This window comes from Lampetra planeri, chromosome 17 (genome assembly GCF_965212315.1).
Source record: "Lampetra planeri chromosome 17, kcLamPlan1.2.h2, whole genome shotgun sequence".
In the NCBI taxonomy this organism is placed as follows: Eukaryota; Metazoa; Chordata; class Hyperoartia; order Petromyzontiformes; family Petromyzontidae; genus Lampetra; species Lampetra planeri.
Genome location: NC_136123.1, coordinates 9,769,921 through 9,791,572, shown reverse-complemented (window position 1 = coordinate 9,791,572; position 21,652 = coordinate 9,769,921). Strand labels below are relative to the sequence as shown.

General features: G+C 44.7%; 1 protein-coding gene across 1 annotated transcript in view; it reads right to left on the bottom strand.

Annotated features, from left to right (window-relative positions):
- Positions 1-21,652, bottom strand: part of NFS1 (NFS1 cysteine desulfurase) — a 29,969-nt gene that overhangs the window by 6,525 nt on the left and 1,792 nt on the right. Inside the window, exons 3-11 of the mRNA XM_078602089.1 lie at positions 20,271-20,350; positions 11,257-11,373; positions 10,987-11,070; positions 9,444-9,596; positions 7,494-7,587; positions 4,756-4,890; positions 3,866-4,023; positions 2,131-2,236; positions 246-327 (exon numbers count right to left, since the gene is read on the bottom strand). Of these exons, the coding sequence (XP_078458215.1) occupies positions 246-327; positions 2,131-2,236; positions 3,866-4,023; positions 4,756-4,890; positions 7,494-7,587; positions 9,444-9,596; positions 10,987-11,070; positions 11,257-11,373; positions 20,271-20,350 (1,009 nt within the window). The remainder of the gene's footprint in view (positions 1-245; positions 328-2,130; positions 2,237-3,865; positions 4,024-4,755; positions 4,891-7,493; positions 7,588-9,443; positions 9,597-10,986; positions 11,071-11,256; positions 11,374-20,270; positions 20,351-21,652) is intronic.

The window sequence follows — 21,652 nt, the reverse complement described above, 5'->3', positions numbered from 1 at the left end:
TTCTTGGTTCTTTCGGTAAAGTCACGTAGAAGGGAAATAATAAAAATAACTAATAAAACAATAAAATTCTCACGACGTTTCGATTGCAACACAAGCAATCATCATCAACCACCGAAAGAACCAATAATATAACCTTCTCATAGTCGAGTTGATCACTCTTGCAACACCGACACCCAACCAAATGGAGAATGAGTGAAATTGATAGTGTGTGTGTTTGTGCGTGTGAGAAATTTGAAAGCATTTACCTTCCCGAGGACAAAGCTACATCCTTCAGAGCCATGAGAAGAGATTCACCCTCCACGTACGCAAATGACAGATTAATACAACCTAGGGGATACAAACAACAGCCGCATGCACTTGTGTACACACACAAACAATAATTCTGCATCAACTCGTATGACACAATTATTGATCTGTTTCACCAAGACAACCCTTCCTCCGTCTTAAGACTAATTTTACATGAAGCTTCATCAACATTCAATGTTTGGCTACATAGTTGAGCTATATCATGTGTGGCCAGGTCACTTCTGAAAATAGGTGAATACCTCTGTGGGCTTTGCCGGGTAGAATGTGGATGGTTTAGTGTTATCTGTGTGTTTTTGGGTGATTTGTTTACCTTTCTTGTACTTTGCACTACGATTGTGTTTTTGTACTGCTTGTTGTTGTAATGTTCATAGCCACCCCGACTGGACATCTGTGAAGAAGAGCTTCATAGCTCATCGGATTCTTCCAGCATAAATAAATATTCTGATTCTGAAATCATGCCTGGTTAGTTGTTTGCATGCAGAAGCAAACATGTTGCCTAAAGAAAAGTCACCACGCATACCAGGGAATAACATTTAAACACAGCTGTCTGAAGAACACCTCTGTTAGCAACCTATTTGCTGTACTGTTTCCTAAAAAGAACCCATCATCGTGCTGCCAGAGGGTATACCACACACGATGTCCCCGTCTCGACGTCATCCACCAACCCTGCCTGCACGTGTGCACGTCAGAGCTCACACAGACGAACCCTTGACGATACGTGAACACAACCATAACACACCACTGGTCAACGTGCACGAATGCTGCATTGAGTGCCTCTGTCAATGTAGCTAAACGATGTACAAACACCAACCCTTACCCACACCCTCATACAGCCCTGATCCAAACCCCACTCTAATACAAACAATCCAAATCCTAATACAAACACTTGCCCTAATCCTAACCCAAATCTTAACCCAAACTCCATCCTACACGAACACTCTTCACAGTAACTCTTTCTCTCTACCTGTAATTCTACCACAAACACTAACCCGGCATTAGCCATAATCTTTCCCCATCACTAACGACCATACATCTCCCTTACACCTAACGTTATCGTGACACTAACCCCCATCCTTATCCTGAACACAAACCTACGTGAATTCTCATCCCAATTCTCCCCTAAATCTGTGGCCATACAACCCAAACGATGGACCATATAGTAAACTGTGGTCTGTGCTCCTTCAACTAAGGCAGGGTTGGGGAACGTCCGGCCCGTGGGCCGTATGAGGCCCGCAAAATCATTTGGTGTGGCCCTGCCAAGGCAACCGCAGGCGGGACTCGAAATTCAATAAATTTAGGAGCAAACCTGGAAAAGCAGTTGCGAGTAGCAACATCATCAACACCAGCTAACATCACACTCCTCGCCAAAGAGAAGCAGTTCCAGCCATCACATTAGAGGTGAGTTAATTAAATGATTGAGCAAATATAACGGGCAAATTTTTAAGTTGATAATTTTGTATGGCCCGCGAATGATGTTAGAAATATCCAAATGGCCCTTGGAGAAAAAACGTTCCCCACCCCTTAACTGAGGAGTGGTAAAACTACACCAACACACTCCTGAAGCCCTCTCATAGCTAGCAGACCTCGACCTGTGGAATATAGCTCACGCACATATTGATGTTATATGCAAGAATAAAAACCCATAAACACAACCAAACCCTAAAACGAATTCTAACTGTCCTAACCCTTCCCTTACACTAAGATGAACCCCTCATACTAACCTCTCACACTAACCCTATCTCTAACAATAACCATCACCTTACCCCGGCCCTACCCGAGTGCCAAGCCCTGTAAACCCATAGCCCGTAGGAAGCTGGAGCTTACCGTGGTACCTCTGCTCAGCGTCCCCGTTCATGATGACGTCCTTGAGCTCACCCATGAGCCTCTGGACGAGCCGATGAGACAGAGCCTCGATTCGCTTGTTGTCGTACTGACGGGGGGAGGGGGCGGTGGAAGAGGGACCGGGCCCCGAGTCAAACTCTTCCCACACCGGGCGCACTACTAGGGGGTGAGCGTTGTTAGCGAGCACCTATTAAGGCCAATACGCATAGCGTGAGCGGAGGGTGTGGCTAGCACTTTATTTCCTGGATACTGATATTGACTATATCACAACCCTTTGTTTGCTCAACTTCTTTCACACCATACATAGCCAACTGTGCTAATCGGAGGTGCGGGAAGAAGGACAACAAACTTAACACAATAAAATATTTAAAAATACTTTTTTTTTTAATCACGCTTTAATGAAATGTACTGTTCGAGCAGCCCCTGCCCCCTTCCCCCATCGCCCCTCCCCTCCTTCCACATCCCCCGCCCCTGGGCGTGGCTCCCCGAGGCTTGCCGTGACGCAAGGGACCACGTGGTGATTTACAGCCAACGTGAGTTGAGCGTGGACAATTAGAGCCGTTAAAAAGATTGTTAAAAAATATATTTATAATTTTTAATGATAGAATATAGTATTGTCATCAGTATGATACACCTATACCAAGTTTGCAGTCGATATTACATTGGGAAGTGTGTAAAAATTGAGTTACAAGATTTTTTTTTTATGGATACAACAGACGAAGTGAGTTAAATAAAAGCGTGTAAAAAAGCAGTTCTAAAGAAATGAGTTTAACATTTTTATCTCAAGATGACTTGGGGGAGGGCGCCAGGACATGTCAGAATCACAGTTTTTACTGCTGTAATGCGTCATGGCTAGGGACAGTAATCATACAAATATTCGTTTTTTTTATTTAGCCAGAAAACCTCATGGCCACAAGAGTCGATTTCAAGAGGCAAGTAAAATAGGTCAAGGAACACTTTTAATCCCTGAAATTAAATCTTAATCCAATGACCTGTGAGCACCCAGATAAACTGTTCCCAAATGCAAGATAAAGCCAATCAAATGTCTGAGCTGTAATAAGAATAGGGTAGCGCTTACTACTCCAATGGAAGCTCAGAACCAACTTTGGAATATCCACATTCGTATGATGAAGGCCAGGCTATGTACTGCATAAGACACTTGCCGATGACTTCTGACAAAGGTGGTACTTACTTTGTTGACTCTAGGAGGGAGATGATACGCTCAGCCGATAACCAACCAAATGTTCAACGCGCACCACAACACTAATCAATCTTTGCTGCACGGACCAGTCGACAGCCTATTTGCTGTACCGCCTACAATTTGCTGCTGACGAGTATCCCGATCTCTCATCAAGGAGCAGAAACCATCACGCAAACTCTGGTCATTCTCGCAGCGGTTTCTGGCTAACCATTGAACACTGCATCGCGCGCTTTCAGATGCGCTTCTGCGGCCGTCTGAAATGCTCTTCCTTCCGAAATTAAGAAGCCACAGGAGCTTTGCCCTTTTAAATCATCTAGATCAAAAACGTATTTCTTTAGAACTGCTTTTTTTTTAGTTTGTAGTCCTTCCCCTGCACCTCCGATTCGCAAGGTTGGCTCCGTACGGTGTGAAAGACGTTCAACGTACGTACATAACACCAACACCGTCGGGAAATGGCGAAGGATTGGGGAGTATGGTCGGGGGGGGGGGAGCGAGCAGGGGGGCTGCGTCGCTCACCTCCATCTCGTACAGCGCGACGTCGCACGCCGCTCCGAGCCCCACGACGAGCGGCGTGGGCACGGTGCCCGAGCGCAGCCCCCGCTCCTGGCCCCCACCGCTCTGCAGGGACTCGACGCGCACACGCGGGCGGCGCCGCACATAGATGGCCCCAACGCCTACGCACACACAGACAAAGATCCCCCGTATAGCCTCGGCAAACTCTTGGGGCGAGTGCTGTTAACAACACAAAAAACCGTAATCGTGTGTTTATATTGTGTATGCTGTTGCAACTTTCTGACCCGCCCCGGCTGGACATCTGTGAAAAAGAGCTTTATAGCTCTCATCGAATGTCTCCGGCATAAATAAATATTCTGATCCTGTTAGCGAGTGGCAGCTATCTTCTTCTTTCGTCTGGCTCACGTAAATGCAGAGCAACAACGACAAGTTCACTTTCAGGAGGTTAAGCCAAATATCCGCGTCAGGAGCAGCGGAGTGTATTGCTGCGATGTCTTCTTCGTATTTGTGGATCAGTGGCACCTCTGAAAGTCCGGCACGGCACACAAGTGGGTGTGTGGTGGGCCAGCACCAAGCCCGTCTGCCTTGTTCTCGCAAGTGGCGATGTTTACACACCGCACTGGGTACTTGTTTGAGGTCGAGTCGACCTTGGGGGAAGGCCAGGATTTGTTCAGATCATTGTCACCGGTGTTGGCCGTGAGCGGGAGTAGAACTCGGGTCGCCGGGTTCGTAGCGCGGCGCGCTAACCGGTGAACCGCTTCCCATGATACAATTGAGCCAGAAGCAAACAATTGAACCAGAGGCAAACACGCAGTTCCCACCACCTTTGACTTGAATCACCATTCTGAACCCCAGGCACACTGAAGAGTGGCGCGTTCGCGTGCAATCGCGACCTTTGGGACCGTAGATCTTGTGTCCGCTGATGGACATGAGGTCGATCTTCATGTCGTTGACGTCGATGGGGATCTTGCCAATGGCCTGTGCTGCGTCCGTGTGGAAGAACACCTTGTGCTGGCGGCACAACTCTCCTTTGGGGGGGGGGGGGGGTGGTGGTGGTGGGGGGAAATGCCAGGAATGGGGCAACGAGTCGGCCAGCAGCGCACCGCCACGGCGAAGACCGATAACTCGCACAGGTAACAATCCACACAGTCCGTATGGTGATTTTACAGTGGCTAGAAACAGCGCAGATGGTAACTGGCCTACGGTGTAGGATTTCGTCACTTCTGTCATGCGGAATGTATCAGGGTTTTCGCGATATGGCGATACTACAATATATCGTACAATATAAGATCCAGGATAACCATATCAACCACGTGTAAAATATCATTATATCGTGACTTTCATCGTTCATTTATTTTTTTCTACTTACTATGTATGATAGCAAAGTGTTCAATGGATTATTTAATAATGTTGTGCAACTGACAAACATATGCATTATAACCATTATAGACTGAATGATTATAATGACTCGTGGCAGGCTTAAGTTGATTGCACAGCAGTCGAGGAACGCATAAGTTATCCTAATGCGCACTGGAAGTACGGCAAAGCACAAACCAGCAGAAGTGTGAAACACGTTCCTTCGGAGTGGGCAGGTAGGAACTTGGTTGGACAGCGCATTCGTGCACGACAGACAAATATGCACGACAGACAAATAATCCCTGATGGGCAGTGTGGAACCTGTTGTTCCTACCTGTAATATATCTACAAAGTTATAGGAAAATGATATTGTGACAGCACTCCTAGGGAGCACTGACCAAAGTTAGTACTTGAGTGTAAGATTGCCTAGGAATAGCAGGTGTTGTAGGATTGGGCTGCATGGTGGGCAGGAGATGGAAGCACGGCAAACGGGTTCTTGAATCCGTGTGCAGTGTAGAGTGTTGCCCCCTTCGTGTGCGTCGGTTTTCTCCGGCTTCTCCCACATGCCAAACACTCACTACATGGAATTGGCCAATCATGTTAATGCAGAGCCCTCCTGAGAAAGGAGTAGTTGGACTCATTCCGGCTTTCCTAGCAAATTAAAAGGGACTTATTATAAATAAAACTCAAAGAATATACAAGCTCAACAGCCAGTAGTCGAAAATCTACATTCCTACAGCACGCATCAGTATTTCTAGAAGACAACCAAACCTTGCTTATCTGCAACGTAACTCTACAGTTATGTAACTGCATAGTGATGTGGTTGCATGACTGCACAGTGTTGTAATAACAACAGAGTGATGGTAAGTCTCTCGGTCTCAAGATTGTTTTTGGAAGGGCCATGCTTCGGATGTTTAGTGAACTCTTTCCTGTGTAATATTGCCAATGAGACAAACCAGATTCCACGGCGAAAAAAACCCCACGCATATTAAAAAAAGACTGAAAATACTGTACAAGCAGGTAGCAAAAAGGTAACTCTTTAATTGCAACAGAAGTTGAAATTCTCAAGACTGAATTCAGTTGTTCATCTTACACCGGGTGCTTCATCGCAAGGCCCGCGGGTCACTGGCAGCCCCTAGTGGCCTTTAGTGCAGCCCCTGGCGTGCGCCCCCCCCCCCCGACAATACACAACGTGTGAAAACACCCCTTGCAGACGGTGTGGCGACCTTCATACTGATGGCACCCTATCGGCGAAAGTGGACCCCTCTGAAAATGAGTGAAGAACACTTCTTAACAGGCTATAATAATATATTTATAAATCTATCCAGGAAAGCCATACTGCATCATAGGACTCTTTTTCAGGAGGGATCCTGCATTGGATTTATTTTTTAAAGACGTTTTCAGCCAATGAAATTAGTCTGATGACGACCGCTTGTGTTGCGATCAAAAAGCCGTGATTTGTTTTATTTTATTTCTAACTACGTGACTTTACCGAAAGAACCAAAGAGTAGTGAAATCAGTATTTGTTGCCAAGGGCCCCTGGACGCAAAACACTTTTTTATAATATAAAAAGGCGGGCTAGAAATGTGTTTAGGAGAGATGGTACACAACAGATGTATTTCGGACAGTGAAATATGATCGAAATATGTAGCAAGAGGAGAGATAGCAGATGTAGGATAAATATTAAATGAGAAGAGACATGAGAGACGGACGAGAGAAAGTTGCACAAATAAAAACACGTTTCCAGCACTTCGATGAGGCGAGATACATCCATCTACTGCAGTCCTCGCTCCAAGCCCAAACAACTCGACACCCACAAGCCCGCATACTGATCCAGATGGCTCGTTTAATCATTCCACGTTCATGGCAAATATCAAGCATTATTATTTTTATTTGAAAGCCACGGTGGCGCGTCGTGTACCGTGTGGCAGGCTCGATTGGGACACAGTTAATGCAGCCCTAGCGTAAGAGAACACCTTGTGCGTGGTATGTGTGAAGTGTGGGGTGTGTGGTACGCAATGTGTGGCATGTGCTGCGTGATGTGTGGTATGCGTAGAGCGTGGGGGGCGTGTGTTGTTCGTGGTGTGTGTGTGTACATACTAGAATTATGTGTACATACTGTTTATAATGTGCATTGTGTGTAGTTTGCGTGTGTACCGTGCGGGGTGTGTAGTGTGCACTGTGTGTTATGCAGACAGTGGCGTGTTGTGTACCGTGTGGGGTGTGCAGTGTGCGTGTCCCGTGTGGACTGCGGCGCTGTGTGACAAACACTCACCAATTTCCCTGATAGGTTGCTTCACCCCGATCTCGTTGTTCACGGCCATCACAGACACCAGGCACGTGTCCGGGCGCAGCGCCGTCTCCAGTTCCTGTCACGGGCCGACAGACACAGAGCACACAACCATCGCCAGGGCTTCAAGCCTTGTTCAGCCATCAGCAGGCTCATTAAGTCTTGTCGAATGCTCTGTGGTGAGCTAGAAAGATCTTGCTTGGCGGTCAGTTTTAACGAGATTTACTTAAGAATCGGTAGTGCAGAAAACGTCACGTAAAAGTCAGCAGTGTGATGAGCCTCACTTAATCTTGAGCAGCTCATGTAACCCTGAGTAATGCTTAATTAGCCTGAGGGCGGTGGTGTGCTCCAGCGCTAAACTCAATCAGAATATGGCGAGTTCGCGATCAACTCGCAATCAGGGTGGTCGACACAGCCTATGAACAACACTCTGTGGAAAGACGACAGCGGGATTGTGCTATGGACAGACTGCCCCCTGCCATATGAATGGTGATTTTTTTTCTGTTACTTCTGGCTTAAGGCAACAGGGATGAGCACCGATCTGTGCGGTGCTCCGTTTGAGCAGCAAGACCCAATTTGTTCTTTTTTTTTACAAATTCCATTAATTTACATTGATTTACACTCAAATGTGGGATAATTGTTTTAAAACTGCTGCCACGTAGAAAACTACACTCGTGAATGGCACCACGTGGTCTTTAGCAATCAGTGATGTCAATTTGAGCAACGAAAGAAAACACATTTGGGAATCATTTATACATCTTATCAAAATGAGAAATGTTCGTTGTTTGCTGTTACAGGGAAATCCAAACTGCCCATAGCATGGATATGGTTGTGGGGGTATTTTTCAAAATAAACTGTGTTGCAATCCTGCATATGTGTACTCAAGCCCTGTGATGTTATCGAGGGATCAATTATTAAAGGCAGCATTTGACCAGTTTAGCTCGGAGGATGTTTTTGGGTTGTGGGTACAAGTCATGGTCATCATGTCCTTACTACACGGCTCACAAAAGTCATTGTGACGCCGTGGTTCTGAATTACACACTTTACGTGCATTTAACTAATACACATCATTAAAGTATGCCCATTGGCTAGTGTACTGCATTACGAACATGGAAACCTGAGTTCGATTCACGTCCATGTCTAGCATTCTTGGACAGTGATATTTGAACCATTCCTGGAAATCCCCCCTTCACTAACATGCACCAACCAACTTGTTGAAATATGGTGGTGATAATAATACTCTCCTGTTGCCACTGCTGCTGACAATTATATTTATGCTACTACTACTGCTGATGATGGTGCTGATACTGATGTTATTGTTCCTGCTGCTGTTACTGATTACAATGATAATCGTGACCACAATACAGCTACTGTTGCTACTACTTCTATTGTTACTGCTGCAGGTGCTGCTGCTGATGATAATGCACTAACTAAGACTCAAATTTTTACTTTACCAGGTAAGGCCCACTGAGCTATATAGCTGTTTTTGAGAAGTGACCTGGCCACAAATCATAAGCTCAATGAAGTGGCTTATCACGTGGAAATGTATTGCAGCCAAATACTCTAAAAGCATGCTTCTAAATGTGGAGAGAAAAAACCAGAGGACCCGGAGAAAAATCCACGTGACCACGGGGAGAGAAAGAGACACGCAAACTCCAAATATACAGGTGTCATGGTCGAGATCGAACCCACGACCTCCTACATACCAGGCAAGGGAGGGGGGTAATCTTACCCGTGGTTAAATCACAAGCCTGCGTGCTTATATTAGGTTTTAGAATTATGTTCGTTATTTACTTGCTTGCCTGCTTTTAGTTCTGTGCGGCGACCTGCGCCCTCTGGGTGAAACGCGCCAAGTGTAAATTATTATTATCATAATAATAATATCTTGCCACCGTGGTACGTGCTGCCTGCTGCTCTCCCCGGCCGAGCGAGCACCTTCATGTCGACGAGGCCGTTGCTCTGCACGGGGAGGTAGGTCACCTCGAAGCCCTCGGCCTCGAGTGCGCGACACGAGTCCAGCACACACTTGTGCTCTGTCTGCGTCGTCAACACGTGCCGCTTGCGCTGCTTGTAGAACCGCGCCACTCCCTGCCGCACGCGCACACACACGCAGGTACCAAGTAGGCGCATGCGCGTGTAAGGCGAAGACAAGACAATGTCCATCATAGAGGTTTTTGGGTTAGATCGCGTAAATATAAGTGTTGTCAAACACGCCATCACCCGACACAGCCAGTTAGTAAGGTTTGCCAAGTAAACACCCGTGTCTTGGAGAGTAAACCCACAAATGTTGCGGGAATAATCTCCAACACACCGGTGTGCTGAACTAGTAACAAATTGGCATTTTTTTTACGCAACAAACTTTAGTATAGGTGACCCACGACTTACGACGGCTCGACTTGCAACCCCCCGCTTTACGACCTTTCTTATAGCAATTAAGACCCCCCCAGTAACGACCAAAACACGTATCTACAATCGCCTAACGACTGCTACCGACGCCGAGTTGATTGGCGACGAGTCTGCGCACATCATGTGCAGACTCGTCGCCAGATGGGGCTGCTTTGCTCTTCTGCCGTATGCGTATGTACAGTATAGCCCGACGGTCCGCGGCTGCACCAAGAGCAAATGCAGCGGCGTTTCTTTCGCAACGCTCTTCACTTCTTTGTAAATGTTCTTACATTTTTTTTTTATATTCGCCTTTCGCTACGTCCGAGAAGAGGAAATGTGATGCACGTGCAGAAAAGTACTTAAGAATGTTCAAATGTGTTGGTTTTTACTTAAGAAATGTTTGTGGAGGTTAAATATTTTTGGGGGTATTTTCATTTATTTTCGTGGTCAATTTTGGTATTTTTAAGGTACGTAACGGGTTTCCAGGAACGGAACCCCAATGTATAACATTGTGCCCTATGGGAAACGAGGGTTCCACTTATGATGGCCTCGACTTGCGACCGTCGTATAGGAACCAATTAGGTCAAAGGTGCGGGGGTTGCATGTAATTAGTAGTTGTATCAGGTGGTGGCGGGTTCAACGACACATTTATATTTACGCGATCTCACCCAAAAACCTCTATTATGGATATTGGTCGTGAAAGCCTACGTGCTAAACAAGACAATGTGCAATGTGACATCATATCCTGCTCAATGTGCCAGCCCCGGGCTTGTGCTCATTACACCAGAGCTGATACGGGTAATGCCCTCTGATTACCCAAATCTACTCTCGTGTTGCCACATTTACCATTAATAAGTCTCACGATTTCATATGTATAATAAAATAAATACAAATAACGAACCTTGCCCAGATGACACCACTGCATCATTTACTTCCGGCTAGGTAAAAAAGGACAATGTAAAGAAATCTAAACCTATACGGTATTTTAAAAAATGTTAATATTGTCAAAAAAATTATCCACTGCAATCTCCGATGAGCACGGTTGACTAGGTATGGTGAAAACGAAGCTCAACATACATACACACAAACATACCTTCACGGCGATGTTGTTGGACTCGGTGGCTCCGCTGGTGAATATGATCTCGCGAGGATCGGCTCCGATCAGCGTCGCAACTTGCTGCACGGTGAGCGCAACAACAACAACAACAAAGCAGAGGGGGGTGTGGTCGACGAAACCCTCGTGGCAGTTTCGCTTCACGAGTGCCTTTAGCAAATCGCACGGCGCCATCACACCGAGCACACGCGAGCGATGCTGTCAGCGCGCAACTCCGAAGGTGGGGGGGGGAAGAGGCGGGAGTCGAACCTGCCGTGCTTTCTCGACGGCCGCCTCGCTCTCCCAGCCGTAGGCGTGCGTGCGCGAGTGCGGGTTGCCGTAGTTGCTGAGCATGTGCGGCATCATGGCGTCCATCACACGCGGGTCCTGTTAAACACGCGCGGGCACACGGGACGCACGCACAGGTAAGAGCTTGGGCCGTGGCGACAATGCACCGGGGGGCCTGCTTGGTCGGCTGTGGTGGCACACGCCTGCAAAGCAGCGCTTGGGAAATGCAAGGTTAGTGGGTAGCGCAGAATTCATGACACTCCCAACCTGCAGCTCCATGAGGTGGTAGTACAGAAATGTGTGCTGCTCAGCCACCCACGTGAGAATTTGGCGCAACAATGGCGGGATGTTAACTACCTCGCCTGGTAAACAGGTCGTGGGTTCGAACCCGACCCTGATGCCTGCGGTATATTTAGAGTTTGTATGTTATCTCCGTGGTCTAGTGGATTTATTTTGCGGGTACTCTGGTTTTCCCCTCCACAATAAGAAACGTGCGTTTCGAGTAACTGGATGCTATACATTTCCACATGAGCCACTTCGTTAAGCTATCATTTGTGGCTTCTGAAAAAGAGCTATACAACTCAGTGGGCCTTACCTGGTAAAATAAAAATAGTTTAGAGTTTGGGTATTTGAGCGTTACGCCATTGTACGTGACGTGGGCATTCTCGGACGGCTCTAGTTTTAGCCCCACATACAACTTACTTGCTAATTGGCCAAACATCTCAAGTACAGCATCCTGAAATTACTTGAGAATCGTTATTTGACAAAAAAAAGCAACACTTTCATTGTTAAATAATGACTACACAGGGCATAGTATTGCATGCAAGAGTGGGTAGCAATCTCAGGCAAGATGAAACGAAGTCGACTCAGAGGGCTGTAACATGTCGTACAGAGAGGACGGGAAATGCGCACTGGAAGAAAGGCGATGAACGTGGAAGCACCAAGTTGGACACCCAAGAGGTGAACCAGAATATGAAGGACTGTGGAATAGACGTGGACAAGGCCCAGGGCAGGAAGGAGTCGATGAAGACAACCGGGAACGAAGAACACACACGAGTGAGAAAAATACCGGGAAGAAAAAGTTTACCAAAACTCTTGCCCATTTTGGGGGTTTGCGCTCTTGAAAGTAGCTGCAATCGGCAAATCCGCGATCCCAAAACTCAAAGACAAATGGGAAGTATAGGGTTTGGTTCACGATTCATTTTGTTTTATGTTACCCTACATTAAACCAAACATGACACAGGAAGTATTTTTTACGTAGTATAAGATTCATTTTGTCTAACAGTGCTAAATATAACTTGGACGGGAAATGAACAGAATGGAAAAAAATATAACGTAGTAATACAAATCGCGGGTGGCTGAATCTCACTGCCTCCTCACTGGATGATGGGATCACGTGACCTGGGACCCACACGATGGGCTGGAGACGAGATGGAGACGAGACAACGTTTGTATTCTTCCGCGGCAGCATCATCGCGAGCAGTGCCGTGAGAATTCCTGTACAGTGCTCTTTACGATGCACAGTGGACAGGAATCTCGAAGTCAACCGCGCCACAAGGGCACGATCTGTACCTCAATTAATTTGGCGCGAGTCGTGAATCTGTGAAGGGAAAATCGTGATGGGCGAGGTTTTGGTGTATTCCATGCAGATTGACTCCGCAGCAAGCGTATACTGTATGTCTGAAAGAATCAGGAGGTGTCAATGGGAATGGTGGATACCTTAAACTGCAGCAACGAATCCTTATACAAAATAAATACAAAGCTCAGCCATTTAGTCTTATAGACTGTAGGGGGCAAGTGTCGTTCGTGAGAACCTATTAACGCATGTGCTCAGCAACTGTAATTTAAAACCCCAAGTTGCCACAACTCTCGTGGCGCAGTTTAAAAACCACTGCGCTGCCAAGAGCACAAACACGGGAACGCCAGAACACATTGTTTAAACTGTCAACGCACCAGTCAACTCTCCTCCAAGCAGCCCGAAGCCAGCCAACACTTGTTTTAGTGTTTAGTTTGTTCTCCTTCGCACTCACCTCCAATGAGCACAGTTGGCTACTTACCGTGCGAACGAAGTTCAACATACGTACACACATACCCAGTTCGCGCAATGCATCATGTATATCTCGCCGTGTTCTACCTGCATGTTTAAGCCGTCATGAAAGCTTATGTGAAGATTATTGGACGATTGTGCATTGGCAGTGATGCAAAAACACAATGACCAAAAAACTTTCATGAAGTACACTGCTTCAAAGGAAATATAGGCAACGTTTCATCATTCATAGCACATAGAGACCAGAGTGATAGAGACTGGAATTTACACCATGGGGCCTGAAAATAATGATAGTAGGCATATGAAGTTACCGATGAGTAGTGATGAAAAAACTCTTCAATAATGAAAAAAAAATGCTAAAATAAAGCTCTTTGTATTCCAAGTGAAATAGTCAAATGTTGCTTGAACATTGTATTATGGGTGACCGGTTGTGGTGAGGTCAATGGCAACTTAATTCGCGTAATTCACTTAGTGATGCATTCCTGGGCCTGTCATTTCAAAATGGGGGTACCATGGTCGTGAGAACTTCTCCCTCATCTGGTGTGCAGGAAGTAGTTGGTTCGTTCCCGACCCCGACACACCTGTATTTGGCTGCTAGAAATCTCCACATATGCACCTTCGTTGAGCTATCATTTGTGGCCAGGTCGATTGTGAAAAAAAACTGTTTAACTCGGTGGGATTTACCTGGTACATAAAATAATAAACTTTTTAGTTTTGAATATGGTCAGAGAAGCTCTTATTAACTAACTCTCTCTGATGTCTCTATGTATGTGCTATGAAGGGCCATCACCGAAAACATTACCTATTATATATTTTTCCTTTTAAGGCCGTGGTGTCATTGACAAACGTGTTGCGTTTTGTCATTATGCAAGTACAGTAGTTTTGGCTGTGGTCTCAGGTCTCCTATATTAACAGACTTCTTGTTTGGCCTGTTATGAAAGTACTGAATCGTTCCATTATGTAAGCACAGCTGCTTAGGTTTAGTGTATCCCGCTACAACATTAGGCCACACTTATTCACGTTCCTGACCTTCACACATATCAATATATGTAACAATGCAAAACATTGGGCGGTTCCCTTACGGTTGTGCCAGAGGACAGTGCTCTCGAATACGTTATGGACTCGACAGGTAGGATTTGTGTTGCAATAACCCCCAGAGTATCTGCATTGCTAAGGTACACCTAAAAAATGCAATCGGGAATTACGTTCTTCCAACAGTCGTGGAATATTTTTTAGTCATGGGTTTGGTGGTGAATGCCGTTTTTATAGACGGTTTGTGGATCGAAGAGATAATTCACGTGCGACATTGATACGTTTTAGACGATGATCGCAGCACAGAAAGTAGGCTATTGATCTGTGTAGTATTTTTGGAGTTAGATGCATGGGTTTTCTGCAGACAGTTTGGTTTCCAACAACTTTAAAAACATCCAATCAGGCAAATATTACTGCCAAGGCCACGCCAGAAAGACAGTGTTGAGATTTGTTTGAGGGTTTCAGGCAGAGGACTTTTATGATCACTACCAGTGGCCACAATAGTTAATTCGCATTCACGTCATTGAATGGTGTCGGTGCTGAGCTAAGGCAATCACAATCCCTTGTGAGTTAGCAAAGCCACGTTGCAGGCTGTAAGGTGGAGGAAATGTCCAGCAGTCCTTGTGTATTGGCCCCAGTACACTGCAGTGTCAATGATTGAGAATGGCATTGCATCTCATTAATGTACCCTGGGGCACACACAACGCAATGAGAAAAATGTGCTAGAAATTAATGTACAGTGTAACAGAGTAAACCGGGCACGGCAGACCGGTTGGCCTAGAAATGAGTCGTTTGGAGGGAATTAATTTACTTGTCTCCCCTAACACTCGTAAAACGTACTTTGCCAAACGTCCCATTCCAGAAGCCATCTGAAAAGGAGTTTTAGATTTTTGTATATTCCTGTACATTATGGGTGTAGCACTACATCGATTCAGTTTCAGTTTATTTTGAAATATCCTGTGAGCTAAGAAGCCCTGAAGTCGGGTTTCATCAATTAAAAAAACACCGTTTCCGTGACGTACATAACAGAGAAAAATTAAATACAAATGAATAAAAAAAAGGTAAGAAATTATAGAATTTTAAATACAACATTTTTCTTTAGAAAGTTTTGAGCAAAGAAATTCAAAAAAGTGCAAGATTAGCCGTAGAAAGTGCCAATTAAGATCGATTCATACACTCCGAATACAAGCATTGCATTGTGTTATTCTCTATTCGCATACCGTCTATGTACTAGGTTAACATGACGCCTATTTTCACTGGAGCAGGGGTTAGGTAACCTGCGGCTCCGAAGCCGCACGAGGTTCTTTAAGTACTGCTTCATGACGTTATTCGCAAAATAAGGCTCGCTCTTCATGTTATTTTAGTTGCCGACCCCTGCGCAAGAGGCTGCTGCATTCACGTAAAGAAAAAAAACTGATGATCGAATCAAATTCCGACTCCAAATCCTGACAATGTATCAAACCGTGACAAGGATGCATCGTTATAGACATTCTAAATCATGCAATTATTTAATTCTCATTAATCAGCAGACATTCTCGATTAACTGCTGGAGGTAGGTCTCTCCACGTCACCACTATCCCTCAGTCTCGCGACAGTCATCTACAAGGACATCTTTTTGCATTTGGCTGCCATTCCGTCACCAGTCTTATCTAACGGCTATCATCATTTCACGCAATGTGCCCTCCCCAAGCCCCTTTACTTATTGCAATAATCAATCTGATGTCAACATGGTTACTGGAATATATATATATATGCGAATGTATATTGGAAACGTGGAGTGGATTAATTTGTCACGTTGCCTTTTGTTTTTTTTATATAGTGTCACAATGTAGACACTGACTGTACAGATTTTGTCACGCAAAAATCCCAATGCAGAGCGGGTGCCCCGTTCACCACCGAATCTCGGAACACGCAAGCGGTTCAGCATTAATTTTATTTAGAGAGGCGTAGCGCCGTTGTTTTTAAAGACATTGTACTGACCGCAGAGACCTGTAGCGACACGACTGCGCTCTAGGATCGCTGTGGCACCAAACTGTGCCACGTGCTCGTGGGAAACTCAGGACGGAATTCGTAGCGATAGTTATTTTGTTTTAGGGTTTATGATGATGTACATGTACGTCATCATAAATCGTCATCGGAATGAGAAAGAGTTAATACAATTTACAGTATTATTCAGCATGTTCACCACAATGCCTTCGATCCAAACAGAAGGCAGTGCTCCCACGCACAGCATAGTACACCGATGTGTAACTTGACACAGCTTATTCACTGCAGTGCAATCATTCAATGTGCAACAGAAGGCTGCGCTTCCACATATAGTGAAACCGCTATCACGCACCCTCCAATTACCTGCTCCATTATCCACACCCCCAGATAGATAAACAGACATTTGCTCTTATCCCCACTGCTGCACCAGTAAGAGGAGCAACTTGGAGATCAGGGTAAAGCAATGCTAATTATCCACACTTCCCCTACAGGTACGACACAACGCAAATTTAATTGTAATGGAATGGTCTCTCGAAAGATAATGGTCAGAAATATTTAATTTGTTTTATTATATATGATGTAAAGAAGTCCTTAGTTAATACACCGATGGATAAATGGCTCCACACGCAGTGTTGGCTGTGGGCGTTGTTTGACCCTACGGCACCATCCTGGTCAGTGCAGGTTAATGAAGATGGGTGCCCGGGACCGATCCAGACATCCCTCGCCACCGATACTAACTGTGGCCAGACGTCAAGCTGGGGTCGTGACGTTCATCGCACGGCGAGCAAAACCACTGTGCCGTGGACAAATATAGTGTACTTTTAATGAAGTCTGTACGCCACAACGCTCCCACATTGTTACCTATTGGGCATGTAATAAATTCACCGATGTTAACACATTTATACGCAATGCATGCATAAAGTCGTTAAATAATGTACGATGTATGATCATTGTATGCAAAGTTCCATTGATTTGAAGCCATGGATTCCTACAGTGGATAGATATACAGGACATGAATGTCCCGGGCAAGCCTTTTTGCAATCCACTCATGATCAGCATAGCAAGAATGTACATAAGTAGGCCTTCATCCAGCAATGGATTGATAAAGGGTTATATCTATATATATTTTTAAAACGTTACCGTTACACTAACGGAATTCACAAAGGAACGAGACGAGAATTAAATCTAGATCCCGATCATATTTTACAATTCATCAAATAATTTTGGTTAAAACTGTTGCGTTCCTACATACTCAGGATGTGTTCTCGGTTTACGTTATAAATTAAAGTGCAATTACACTATGAGATCTCTTTTACCAGTGGCAAAATATAATGGTAGGTTTTTACCCTTTTAACTGGTACAAAACTGACACCTTTATTCAAGGCATCATGTTTGCAATGACCACAACACAAGTAGTCAATAAAGCAAACAAAAAGAAGCAACTCTGATAAGGATAATAATATGCACTGTCCTTGAAGTTGATTGGCCCACACCCGAGACGGCTTTCTTTAGAGCCTAGTCCCCATTGGTGTAGGGCCAGATGACACCAGAAGGCATACAACTCAAAAAACAGTGCAATATCAGAGTATTGAGAGTTCGGGGTAAACATTTACACTATGAGATCTCTTTTACCAGTGGCAAAATATAATGGTAGGTTTTTACCCTTTTAACTGGTACAAAACTGACACCTTTATTCAAGGCATCATGTTTGCAATGACCACAACACAAGTAGTCAATAAAGCAAACAAAAAGAAGCAACTCTGATAAGGATAATAATATGCACTGTCCTTGAAGTTGATTGGCCCACACCCGAGACGGCTTTCTTTAGAGCCTAGTCCCCATTGGTGTAGGGCCAGATGACACCAGAAGGCGTACAACTCAAAAAACAGTGCAATATCAGAGTATTGAGAGTTCGGGGTAAACATTTACACTATGAGATCTCTTTTACCAGTGGCAAAATATAATGGTAGGTTTTTACCCTTTTAACTGGTACAAAACTGACACCTTTATTCAAGGCATCATGTTTGCAATGACCACAACACAAGTAGTCAATAAAGCAAACAAAAAGAAGCAACTCTGATAAGGATAATAATATGCACTGTCCTTGAAGTTGATTGGCCCACACCCGAGACGGCTTTCTTTAGAGCCTAGTCCCCATTGGTGTAGGGCCAGATGACACCATTGGTGTAGGGCCAATGGAGCCTAGTCCCCATTGGCCCTACACCAATGGGGACTAGGCTCTAAAGAAAGCCGTCTCGGGTGTGGGCCAATCAACTTCAAGGACAGTGCATATTATTATCCTTATCAGAGTTGCTTCTTTTTGTTTGCTTTATTGACTACTTGTGTTGTGGTCATTGCAAACATGATGCCTTGAATAAAGGTGTCAGTTTTGTACCAGTTAAAAGGGTAAAAACCTACCATTATATTTTGCCACTGGTAAAAGAGATCTCATAGTGTAAATGTTTACCCCGAACTCTCAATACTCTGATATTGCACTGTTTTTTGAGTTGTACGCCTTCTGGTGTCATCTGGCCCTACACCAATGGGGACTAGGCTCTAAAGAAAGCCGTCTCGGGTGTGGGCCAATCAACTTCAAGGACAGTGCATATTATTATCCTTATCAGAGTTGCTTCTTTTTGTTTGCTTTATTGACTACTTGTGTTGTGGTCATTGCAAACATGATGCCTTGAATAAAGGTGTCAGTTTTGTACCAGTTAAAAGGGTAAAAACCTACCATTATATTTTGCCACTGGTAAAAGAGATCTCATAGTGTAAATGTTTACCCCGAACTCTCAATACTCTGATATTGCACTGTTTTTTGAGTTGTACGCCTTCTGGTGTCATCTGGCCCTACACCAATGGGGACTAGGCTCTAAAGAAAGCCGTCTCGGGTGTGGGCCAATCAACTTCAAGGACAGTGCATATTATTATCCTTATCAGAGTTGCTTCTTTTTGTTTGCTTTATTGACTACTTGTGTTGTGGTCATTGCAAACATGATGCCTTGAATAAAGGTGTCAGTTTTGTACCAGTTAAAAGGGTAAAAACCTACCATTAAAGTGCAATTATTTTATTGAAAGTTATTTAATCTTGTGGCTCAACAATTACGTTTATTTATAATACAGTAAAACCTTGGATTGCGAGCATAATTCGTTCCGGAAACGTTGTTTGTAATCCAAAGCACTCGTATATCAGTTGTGATCACGTGACGCTCGGCAGATAAAGCGTATACACGTAGTACTCGTATTGCAAGACCTCGCTCGTTTATCAAATTAATATTTATTTAAACATTTTGCTCGTCTTGCAAAACACTCGCAGACCAAGTTACTCGCAATCCAAGGTTTTACTGTACATTGAAATCTAAAAGCATGAAATAAACCCTAAATTCGGACTAAATATTCGAAAATCTGATATTTAAATAAAGGAAATCTTAAACTTACTCCACCTCTATATCCTATGAGATATATAAACTGGTCCAGAGTTGCTTGGCTTGAATAAATGCTGCTGAAACCATGCACTCCTAGAAGGCGGTGTCGCTGATGGGTTTTGTAAGAAACACGTTTTGTGATGATGGTTATGTAAAAGTATTCCCTCGTTATTCGGGAGGGATATGTTCTGGAGATGCTTGTGAATAGCAAATTTCGCAGATGACATTCAAATACCTTAAATACAAAAATCTCATCACTTTCTCTCTCATCTCTTTATCTCGTCACTTTCTCACGTAACATTATCTCTCGTCACTTTCTCTCCCTCTCGATGCAGTAGTCGTGTAGAGTTCCAGACGCGATTCGCGGACGGACCAAAAATCGCAGACAGCAAGTTGGTGAAAAAGCGAGGGAATACGGTGCACTTATATACCGTACTCCTATTGAGTCACCCTTGCGTGTGTGAATCACAGTGGAGTGAACACCCAGGCTGTACCGCCAGTCTCACCATGGGGGTAGTCGCCTGCACGTCCATGTACAGCGGCCGGAGTTCATCTGGTCCAGGAAGAACCTTGGCCTGTGTCACATCTATGTACGACACGCACAAGAATAGGAAGGACGGAGTTGGAACGATACATTAACCAACAGTAACCTTGAGGAAACTTAAAAGCCATCCCACCTTCAGATGAGGATTTTTCTCCGTGTTTGTGTCACCATATGAAATTTTTTTAGCCATGCGTTGTACCTTAAAACTAATCAAGTTTAATCTTCTTGGTTCTTTCGGTAAAGTCACGTAGAAGGGAAGTAATAAAATAATAAAAATAAAACATAATAAAATAATTCTCACGACGTTTCGGCCACAACGCAATTCATTCAGACGCTGTCTCCCCGACAGACCTGGTCTTCACCTGAGGACGGCTGCTTGCGTTGTGGCCGAAACGTCGTGAGAATTATTTTATTATGTTTTATTTTTATTATTTTATTACTTCCCTTCTACGTGACTTTACCGAAAGAACCAAGAAGATGAATCCCTGCAGTCACGAAAGCTTTAAATCGAAATTTAATCAAGTTTTAATTTCACCAAGGCCCACTGAGCTATGGAACTCTTTTTGAAAAGCGACCTGGCCACAAATGATAGCACAACAAAGTGGCTTATCGTGTGGAAATGTATAGCAACAAAATACCATCAACGCATGTGGTTTCTGAATGTGAAGAGAAAAACCGGAGGACCCGGAGACAAATCCACGCGACCACGGGGAGAGACCTGGTGCCAGGTCAGTGACAACGATTCCATTTCGATTTAAAGCTTTCATGACTGCAGGGATTCATCTTCTTGGTTCTTTCGGTAAAGTCACGTAGAATGGAAATAATAAAATAATAAAAATAAAACATAATAAAATAATTCTCACGACATTTCGGCCACAACGCAAGCAGCCGTCCTCAGGTGAAGAACAGGTCTGTCCGAAAGACAGCGTCTTTCTGACAGACCTGTTCTTCACCTGAGGACGTCGTGAGAATTATTTTATTATGTGTTTTTATTATTTTATTATTTCCATTCTACGTGACTTTACCGAAAGAACCAAGAAAACGATTCCGTTGTTCACAATCTCAATGTCCCCGAGCCCCTCAGGTTAATTCCACTCTCGTGATGCCACCTCGGTGTGCTTGGAGCACTCGGTGTGGCGAAGACGAAGCCACCCTGGGTGGTGGTTGCACTCCTTCCCGCATTATCGGGAACTGCAGGGGGGAATTCTGATGAAAGAATATTCTCGAACTTGCAAACACCGCCACTCCCCTCCAATGTCAGGTGAATGCCCTCCCGCCTGCCCCACGAAGGCCTGGTTCATGTCCCTGCCCCTCATCCAATGCCACATGTATGCCCCTTCTCCC